We start from the raw sequence: 11,263 nt of genomic DNA, 5'->3' as shown, positions 1-11,263 counted from the left end.
AAAACTTTAGTTACTCTAAAAAAGAAAAAAAAAAAAGCATAACTTATGTAAGTTGTTTCCTACTATCTCTCTCTCTCTCTCTCTCTCTCTAAGAAAACAAGAAGATCGAGAAATGTTCGACACTTCATTTCCCAACACGCCCTTTAAACTCCCCCATAGCCTCAAGAACCAAAGAGGAGCACCCTCTCTCACTCCCCTCAATGGAAAAGCCAAACCATTTCCTCCCTATTCTCAAGCTCGTTGTCTCCCTCTTCCTCTTCTTCTCCTTTTGGATCCTCCTCTCATACTTCTACGTCTCCCCACAATTCCAACCACCCACACTACCCGACCCACCTCCGCCGCACCGCATGCCGGCTTCATGCGACTCCGACATCGCCTCATTCTACATCTACGACCTGCCCGACCGCTTCAACCGCGCCCTCCTCCGCAGCTGCCGCGACCTCAGCCCCTACACCGACATGTGCCCCCACGTCGCCAACCGCGGCCTCGGCCAGCCGGTANCGCTTCGACCGCAACCTCCTCCGCAGCTGCCGCGATCTCAGCCCCCGCACTGACATGTGCCCCCACGTCGCCAACCGCGGCCTCGGCCAGCCGGTACCGCACCGCCCCGACTGGTTCGCGACATACCAGTTCATCGCAGAGATGCTCTTCCACGCCCGCGCCGAGCGCCACCCTTGCCGCACCTTCGACCCCGACTCCGCCGCTTTGTTCTACATCCCCTTCTACGCCGGCCTGTACACGTCGTCGGTGTTCGGCCAGAGGAACCACACTCTCCGCGACGCCCTCGGCCTCGACCTCGCGGAGCACGTCTCCCGCCTCCCGACGTTCCGCCGCCGCGGCGGACGCCACCATTTTCTCATCACCGGCCGCACGTCGTGGGACCTAATGCGGTTGAACGACTCGAGCAGGAAGTTCAACCGCCTGCTCCGCCTTCCGGCGCTGGCCAACGTGTCGATCCTCACCATCGAGCGCCATCTGTGGGAGGGCAAGACACAATTCGGCATCCCCTACCCCTCCTACTTCCACCCGCGCTCCGCCGACGAGCTCACCGCGTGGCAGGACGAGGTGCGCCGGGCGGAGCGGACCCACCTCTTCGCCTTCGTCGGCGGGGCGCGCAACGGGGGCCAGAAAGAGGTTATGCGTGCGTTGACACTGGAACAGTGCGGCTCGTCGAGCCGGTGTCTCCAGCTGGAGTGCAAGCAGGCTTCCGGTTGCTACACGCCGGGCAGGGTCATGGACGTGCTGATGCGCGCCGAATTCTGCCTGCAGCCGCAGGGCGACACGTTCACGCGGCGGTCGGTGTTCGATTCGGTGCTGGCCGGGTGCGTGCCGGTGTTCTTCTCCAAGCACACGGCCTACACACAGTACGCATGGTACGCGCCCGGGCGGGCGGAGGAGTGGTCGGTGTTTCTGGGGCCGGAGCGGCGGGGGCGGATCGAGGAGGAGCTGAGCCGGATACCAAAGGACGCGGTGGCGCGGATGCGGGAGGTGGTGATCGGGATGATCCCGCGCGTCACCTACGCGCACCCGAACGCCAGCTGGGCCGAGGGGCGGCGCTTCCGCGACGCCGTCGACGTTGCGCTCGCCGAGCTCACCAAGCGTCTGCAGCAAACGCCGGGCGACTCCAACAACAATAGCATGAAGTAAATTAATCTTGAGAAGAGAGATCGATCTGCTTTAAATTCGTTTATATTGTCACTACATTCTCTCTCTCTCTTCTTTTTTTTTTTTTGACCACTTCATTTAGGCATTCTATCAAAGGCGCAATGCTTCTATATTTGTTTATTTTTTTTTAAAAAAAAAATACTTTTTACCTCGTTAGGCCGATTGATGAAATCAAGGATAAAATTGACCTTGTGCAAAAGAGTATAAGAAGAGAGATTATTGCCTACACCAGACGTGTTCACGTACTGATGATATATCGTTCGTTTATGAACACTTTATCCTTTTACGTTTTTTGATCTGATCATCAAAAAGCCAATAAATAAACTTATAAACATATCTAGATGGCTTAGTTAGCAATATAATAACATGAAATTAAGGATTGATAAATTAAAGATGTACAAGCATTAAACATAGGAGGAGAAACTTCTCATCTTAAGTTGATCAGAAAAGAGGAGTTATACATGTATTTATGCTTGGAACAAAAATTTTATGGACATATTCCCTAAATAATTTTGTTTGGGTATCTGTCCGAATGGGCGCCATATGGCGACAGGCGATTCGAATGGGTGCCATGTGCTTTTGGGTTAAAATATAGTGTGCTTTTGTTGAGTGGTTGGGATTGACGCTGCTCGCCATGTTGCACTCATTCGGACAATTCTCAAATAAGATTGTTTGAAAACTATATTATATCCACATAGTTGCAGGTATATTCTTAAGTCATGCATCAAACTTAATGTTTTACGCTAAATGTTTTGAAATAAAATTTAATTTGATAAATAAAATATTTAAAACATTTTGTATAATGAAAGATAAACTAAAAAAAATCTATTAACTACTTATCAAATAATTCAAAAGATTACTAGTACATTAAAAAAAATATTGTTTGATTCTAAAAATATAGACATACAAAATTTATAATTCACATAGACCTTTAAATATTATAAACTATATCTAATCGATTAACTTTTAATCAATGGGTTTATATTTATCTAGTAAGTTGAACCTTTTGTTTCAATATTAACAATTTTCTTTCTTATAAGTATGGCCGGATTGAAAGTAAAAATAGAATAAAATGGAATGGCATAAAATTTAGCCATCTACATGGTAAATTAATTAAATTTAGGCAACAGTATTGCTTCACAAATCTGCATAAACACGTCCAAGACCATCCCTAATTTATGGACTATTTAGAAATAGATGCGAACTTAAATATTTTATTAAAACTTTAAAATTTATGATTTTTATTTGAATTATTATTATAAAATTATTTACAAATTTTGTAAATTGAATATATTTATTGTTGCTATGTGGTGTGTGTCTACATTGGCCAATTCTAATTCAATCCGATCCACATAAGATGTGAATTGAGATTTATCCTAATAACTTAAGTATAAGGATGAATTATATATTTCTTCTAATTCTAATTTTTATGTGAGAACCATGATATCTAAGGGATTCTGATAATCCATAAATATGACTTCTTTTTCTCGGATGTTATATCTATGAGAACAGATGAATCTCTTTCCTTCTTCTCTCAAACTGTCCACCTACTTTCCTACGTTCCACCTACATTCTTAGGAATTTCCACCTACATTCTTAGGGTAATTCCACCTACATTTTTAGAGTTTTGAAATGTGGGCATAAAAAAGGACTCTAGTAGTTCTCTTTGCATTCGACAATACGCAATGCGTGGGAGAAGATGAGATACGTGTGAGATACGTGAAATTTCCACACTGAGAGAAGGATGATTCAAGAATGCTAGTAAAATAAGCAAGCCAATCCGTTTTTTGTTTCAAAATACGTTAGCTATCCAATTTGTAAGTTTCCACTGGGCACTTATTCCAATCTATTTTTGGTTCCTAAATGCGTTTGACTATCCAATTTGTAAGTTTTCGCTGGACTCTTATTCCAATATGTTTTTGGTTCCTAAATGCGTTGACTACCCAATTTGTAAATTTTCGTTGAACTCTTATTCCAATCCGTTTTTTGTTCCTAACTACGTTGGCTATTCAATTTATAAGTTTTCGCTGGACTCTTATTCCAACAATTGGTATCAGAGTCGTTTTGCTTATTTTTGCCTTAAGCCTGTGATACTTATTTTGTATGCATCATTCCAACAATTTGTAAGTTTCTGCGGCCCATTATACTGTGTGGACGAGGCCTGCCCGTCACTGTAGGCGCGAGGCCCGGCCCACCTGCAGCAGGCTGCAGGCCCAGCCCATGGCAGCGGGAGTGCTAGTCCGGCCCGCCCTACTGCTGACGCGCAGGCCCGGCCCGGCCCGCCTCTCTTCTTCTTTTTTTTGTTTTTTTTTAAATAAAAAAATAAAAAATTATTCGTGCCATCCTGTGTGGTAAAAATTCGTTTGCCCAGGACACAAAAAAAATTATGTGGGATACACAACGACACCAAATTTTTTTTTAATTTTTTTTAATTTTTTTTTTTTTTCTGTTTTTGTGTGGTACATTTTGTTTATGCTTGTGTAGAATGCATGTGTTGTTTGTTTTATTTTGTTATGTCTTTTTTTTTTTTATTGATTTGGTCCATGCATTGGGTCTACGGAATATATCAATAGATATTGAGATTAATTCTATTGGTGGAGTCCAACATAGAGATTGAATTAGACTTTGATTTGGCTTTACTGTAATCCCGGTGGACCAGAGGCCTGATGCATAGGCTAATTAATTAAGGTGCCTCGTCTGTACAGCAGGAGAAGTGCCGTGGACTCGCATGCGACGTCGGATTGGAGTCGGCAGCGGAGCGGAGGTTCTCCACCAATTGTCTGAACAGTTCGAATTCTTCGAAGCAACGGCATAAAAAATTTTGGTCAGAATTTTTTATATTTTTCTAACTTGATCTTATCGGTTTTACAAAAAGCATTTTTCGGTATTTTCTTAGAATTTTTGTTGGAACAAAATAAATGTGAGATTCATCAATAAGGCTCCTAATTTTTTATCCGAAGAAGACATAAGCTGTAGATTGAGGAGCACTTCAAGGGTGAGAAACAGGGCAAAGAGCACTTCAAGTGTGAGAAACAACTTAGAGATGTGTCCCTTTTGGGAGCTGTAACTAAGACGCTCTTCAAATTCAAGCCGTTGTAGTCGTAACACATTAATGGTTCCCTATCTTCTCTTTATTCTTTAATTGACAAATTAAATTTGGGACAAAAAGGTCAAGTTGTTATCTGATTGGATTGACGACATTATCATACAACTTGGTTCGTTTCACTGAAAATGTTGAGTTATTGAGTGATGAATATAAGATGTATACTTTGCACCAACCATTAAAACACACTCTCAAACTCTGAAATGTTCTTTTGAGCGAGAAAAAACCAGAGACTGAAAAATGATTGATTGCCAATGGGGCAGACGAAATGTAGCATCAGTGACGAAGGCGATAAAACTAGAGACTTGAAAAGGATCGATTGGCAATGGGGCAGACGAAGTGCAGCATCGGTGTCTTGTTCCTTTTTTAAATGCATGAATTTTAATTTTTGGCTAAATTTCAAAATTAATAGAAAAATTAACAAGGGCCGTTAGCCCTTAGATAAGGGTCGTTTGGTTGCATATAGTTTCAACTGCATTACAGTTATAATCACATGTATATGCAAATTCAATGTTTGGTTTGATATATATTTAACTCCAACTGCTGCAGTAGGAACTGCAGGCGGAGGTCCAACTACAGCAGTTGGAACTACGTCCAAATTGACTGTAGTTTCAACTGCAGCAGTTGGAGAGAGTAACTCACCATCATGTACATAAAATGATAAAATCTTAAAAATCAATTCTCAAGTCTACATGCAACCAAACAAATTATTTGTAATTACCGACTGTCCCTAACGCAAGTGGCAAAGGGCTTGATGGTTGGTACCCGAGACCCAAGTTCGAATCTTAGTTGGTTCACATTTCCAGCTAAATTTATTTCTAAATGAAATAAACGAAGCGGATAGCATGCTACCTTTCTCTCTCTCAAAAAAAAAAAATTTATAATTGCAGGGCTTTCTATTACATCTAGCCAAACAGAATGCATGTAGTTGCAACTGCATATATTTCTAACTACATTATTGCATTTATAATTACATTTAACCAAACGATCACCAAGTGATGTTCACGAGCTTAGCGAAATTTTCGATTTCGTTGTGTCGGAGATAATATATATATATATATATCAACTTAGTTTAATTATTTTTGTTTTGTTTGCTAAATTTAATTAAAATTTCTAAAACTTGATATAATTATTAATAAATTTGCAAAATATGTGGATTATTTGATTAAAATTACTCAAGTCTAAAAATATAAAAGTTAAGAGAGTATTAATAAAATAATTTAAGGTAACGGGATGTTTACAAAATTATCTATAGTTGAGGGGTCTCCATACATTTTAATGGGTGAATAATGAAAAGAAATTAATCTTTTCATTATTGGGATTAGATAAGCACTTGAGATATTGGAATATTGGATTCAAAGAATCAGGCAAATGAAATATTGGGGTATACTAGTGTAATATAATTTTTTGATTAATTTGTATCTGTATTCATATTCATATTCGATCCGATACAAAAATTTTTCTATTTGATTTTGGATAATATCGAATATAGAGAGCTTTACTAGAATACGATCGATAGTAAACGGCTCGATTTTTTATAATTTTTTTTCGATGATAGAGCTTTTAAATCGACGATCGATATTATTGAATATGATCTAAATCATTTAAATTATTAAGAAACCAAATTTTATCCTTTTTTGACATCACTAACCGAACAATTAAAGGATCACAAAATTTATAATTTTAATAGCCGGTATCTTATGTTTGCTTGTTTAACAGTATAGAAAAATCCAAATTAGCTAAATTTTTGTTAGAAAATTCTTTAAACTATTTAAAATAAAATCTAGACTTTAGATCTTCATTGCAGAAATTGTACCATTATTTTTTTGAAGAATATTCATTTTTAGTCATTTATTTTATGTCACTTGATTGACGAGAGAACAATTTTTAGCCATTTATTTCATATTCAATGATGTCGATCGTTAATTTGAAAACTTTATCATCGAAATCAAAATTTGTAGTAATTCGAACCGGTTACTACTAATAGTTTTCTAGTGTAGCTCTCTCTCTCTCTCTCTCTCTCTCTCTCTCTCTCTCTCTCTCTCTCTCTATATATATATATATATAGTAGGTCTTGTATGCTATTAGGAGCATGGAGGCCTCCGTGCTCCTAAGCCATTTTCGATGATGGAGCTTGCGAATTGACGATCGGCTCCGTTAGACTTAATCTAGTGCATTTGAAGTATCTAGAAAATAAATTTTGCGATTTTTCAATATCATTTACCTAACTATTGAAAGGGTTCAAAATCAACGGCTGAAACTAAAAATCTCACAAAAAGTGGTGATATACCACTAAAATTTTCAATCAGAGATATTGATCTTGTAGTAAATAGTATAAAAAATTTTCTATCAAATTTTATTTGATTTGTATACTTCTACACCGTTATACTTGCAAACGATATATATTAACCATTAAAAATTGTTGATTTTGAACCCTTTCGATCGCTAGGTAAATAATATCGAAAAATCGTAAAATTCATTTTCTAGATACTTCAAATATGCTAGATTAAGTCTAACGGAGCCGATCGTCGATTCGAAAGCTCCATCATCGAAAACGACTTAGGAGCACGAAGGCCTCCTAATAGCACACAAGACCTACTATATATATATATATATATATATATATATATATATATATATATACNGTTTTAATACATTTCTTCTCGAGTTAAGTTTTATATTTCAAGAGCCTCTTTTCATATGCCTTTTTTTTTTTTTTTTTTTTACAGAAGTAGCATTGATCTTTTTTATCAGAATTTTTTATTAGCAACTGAGTTGATTTCTTATAATTAGAGGCACCCTTACTCTTTTCCTTTTTGCACTGAGTAGCTAGATTAACAGATTCTGTTATGCAGCTTCTCCTTCTTAAATCTCTCATCTTCTTGAATACATATGATCAATAAATCATTTATTGATAATTCATTCTTATGTGTGTTATAGAAAATCTTAAAGGAGTTGAATTCAGACGGTAACGAGTTTAAAATTAAATGGATTGAGAAGCTGTTGGAGATCTGAACTTTTAAAGTCTTTAATTAAGCTGCTATGTTTCACATCTTTATGATATGCTCGCGCACACGCTTGGCTCGATTGTACTTGATACCCGAAAGTCGCTTTCTCAACGTGCTCACCAAACCTTTATCGGAGCTGACAAACTGCTACTCAATAGCCTTTGGCTAATTTTTAACTTTATCATATTCTGAGATTGATCTCCTTATACTTTTTGATACTCTAAACTTTATGAGCATCAAAGTTAAGTAGTTGAATCGCTCTTACTTTTTCTGTGCGGATTTCTGTTGTGTAGTAAATGGCCCCACTACCTTAGGTGGTTGCTCAAAGCGCAGAGCTAAATCTAAATCCATATAAGCCAAAATTAAAAGAAATATTTTCTTTCCAATTAGAATAGTTGTCCCCACTAAGTATAGGGATATAAGAAATATCATTAAGAAATGCGGTAGAGAAAGAATCTGTAAGAACAAAGAAAATACAAAACTTTATCGCCTACTATAAGATAATAATTTTTAGATTAGATAAATTCTACCTTCCTGTGAGTAGAGACATTACACCTATAAAATTTATCTATTTAATAATAAGACTGGCAGAAAACTAATTTCTAAATAACGATATTTTTGTAACTGTGGGTATAAGAAAATTCGCTATCTACAAATTCAATTCAGTATCCTATTTCAGTCAAAATTTAGAAAATTATTATTTATTTGACTGCAATAAATAGTCAATCTTTAATTCAATGTCGGTAAATGCTTATTTTTTTTTTTATTTATAGAATATTGTGGCTAATTCTAAGCATAATGAAAAGTGCAAATAATTTTATTTGACATTGAATGACTATTAAAATTAAGTTAAGAATCCATATGAATTTCAATACCATCTTATAAAAATATCATAAGTGTGAGACCCCAGATGATCATATATATATAAGATATAAGGTTAGAACTCTTAACCCGACTTAAGCATTTTGGACGGTGGCTAGTCTCAAGAGGTTAAGAGAGTTAAGTGTGTTAGGACGGGAGTACTCTTAGGATGGATGACTCCTTGGAAAGTTGGGGTGTCACAGCTGGTATCGGAGCCAATTACCAGCCGGAAGTGTGAGATGAGTTTCGGCTAAGCCACGGTCGAAATGACAAGACTAGCAAGACGAGTCTCACATCGCCTGGTACTTGGGGCGTCACAGTAAATATTATAACTAAGATGCTGTGGCTATTCTTAAATATAGTTCATATTATTGTAAAACACAGCGAAAAAAGAATAAAAGTTTTGAATAATTTTCTTAACAATCTTATGTGATTCAAAATTTATAACCGTATGAAGTCTATAAATCCTACTTTAAATTTTCATGATCACCTTATGTATGCTTAAAATAATCATGCAAAAAATATATCGTAAAATATTAAACTAAAATATTACTTTATATCATGAATAAACTAATGAGTGGTACAAAACTAAATGTTTTACATAATTTTGATATAGACTTATTCAACAACGAGTCACATTATGAAGAAAATCATAAAACATGTATATATATATATATATATATATATATATATATATATAGAGAGAGAGAGAGAGAGAGAGAGAGCTTGGTAGCATCAAGTGCTTCGTGCTATTAATAGCATAGTAGCCGGACTATATATATATATATATATATGGGTGCTTCTGAAAGCATAAAGGAGCTGATTTTTTCAAGTTTTTAACCTTTGAGTCAATCTATTTGATTATTTCTAATTCTTTTATTAATATTATTCTTCTAGGAGAACCACTTAACCTTAGAAGGACCAATCTCATCTCAAATATACAGTCCTTAATCAAAAGACTAAGAAGTTGGAAGTGCCAAGTTCTTTATACTTCTGAAATTAAAGTATAGTACATAGAAAACACACAGTGTATATATATATATATAAGTTCTAAATTGTTTGATTGCTAATGTGTATGGGGACCAGGAGATTTCGCAATAATGAGTGCTTAACTAATTTTTTTTAAGCTAAAGACCGGCTTACTTACTATTCGTTGGAGACTAGGAGTTTGGTTGTTTTTTGTGGGAAGATAAGATGGATAGTTAATTAATACACGTTGTAGGCAGATCAAAAAGATTCTTTCAATGTCTCATTTCTTGGTCCAACGAAATTCATAGAAATAAAAAGAAGTCCCATCAAATAGAGATTTTTTTTTTTTTTTTTTTCTTTGGACCATCTTTCCATCCTTAAAGTGAGATACATTAGGACTACTGTTGCAAGTCATATTGTAGCTACCGTGAAATATCAATTGCTTATTGAACCCTATGAATCACGTGAAAGTAGGATACTCCGAATTCAGAGGTCAAAGAGTTTTATAAAACATTCTTGGTGGAAAGAAAATATGAGGGAAAGATTTCACTGAATAAATTTTTTTTTGTGTTCTTCCGTTATCTTATTATAAATTTTATATAAAAATTAGGTATGTATGCGTGTGAAGTTTTAGTTGCATATTTACCGATTCTAATTAATATCCATATGTGCATATTAGTCTATATTATTATTCGAATTATATTCTGCTATAAATATCCGGTTTATATCCGAATTTGAAGAAATATTCAGTCGTATCTGAATCTATTTTTAATGAATATAATAATAAAAATTTAATATTCAATATGTATTCCTATCTGAATTCATATGCAAAATAAAAATATGGATATGAATATTTCATATCCCACCTGTTTTCATCTAAGTATACTGCGTAAAGCACAAATGCTAAGGGGGCATTGGTTCGCTGTAAAATGAACCGAAAAATCAATTTAGGTATAAAAACTACTTTTCTGTTTGCTTGGTTTATTAACGTAAAAATATTTTTCCATAAAAGTATTTTTATGAATATAGAGAAAAATTGAAGTCTTCATTTTTCGTTGTTTTACGATAGAAAATGAAGACTCAAGCTGCGTAAATTTTTTAAATTTTTTTTTTGAACCAAATAAATATAGATTTTTTAACTTTCAAACAAATAAATATTAATAAAAAATTATTTTTTTTCTTATAAACCAAACACTATAAAACGTAAAAAAAAAAAAAAAAATTCCATCGAAATTTTTTTATCTATCAAAAATTATTTTTTACGATTTTACAGTGAACCAAACGGAAGAGAAACTCAATTTCTACTCCTCTCCTTTCATAGTCTAAGCAATGTCAAAAACGCTATGCCTTCATAGTCGGCATAACGTCAAATACCTTATGCCCTAACCTGCAGCCAAACTTGGGAAAAAACTTAGACCGGAGGGGTGAGAGGAGAGAAAAAGTTTGCGAGCAAGAAGACAGAAAGTGTAATGGGAGAGAATATAAAGCCTCCTTGGACGTTCTGATCTGTCACCTAGTATTACTTTTTATTTTTATTCAATAATTATTTTCTTTTGCAAGTTTTAAAATTTTTAGTTTTTAATATTAAAAAATATTAAATTATTAGATGAATGCAAAAGTAATACGCATTCCAGACAAATACCAAAATCAGTAAAGT

General features: G+C 35.8%; 1 protein-coding gene across 1 annotated transcript; it reads left to right on the top strand.

Annotated features, from left to right (window-relative positions):
* Positions 201–1,721, top strand: LOC109724726 (probable xyloglucan galactosyltransferase GT17). Its single transcript, XM_020253675.1, has 2 exons — positions 201–404; positions 502–1,721. Exons 1-2 carry the CDS (start codon positions 201–203, stop codon positions 1,645–1,647), a joined length of 1,350 nt encoding a protein of 449 aa, XP_020109264.1. The 3' UTR covers positions 1,648–1,721.

This window comes from Ananas comosus, linkage group 1 (assembly GCF_001540865.1).
Source record: "Ananas comosus cultivar F153 linkage group 1, ASM154086v1, whole genome shotgun sequence".
In the NCBI taxonomy this organism is placed as follows: domain Eukaryota; kingdom Viridiplantae; phylum Streptophyta; class Magnoliopsida; order Poales; family Bromeliaceae; genus Ananas; species Ananas comosus.
The sequence above is the reverse complement of the archived record's forward strand: the minus strand, read 5'-3'. Positions and strand labels throughout refer to the sequence as shown.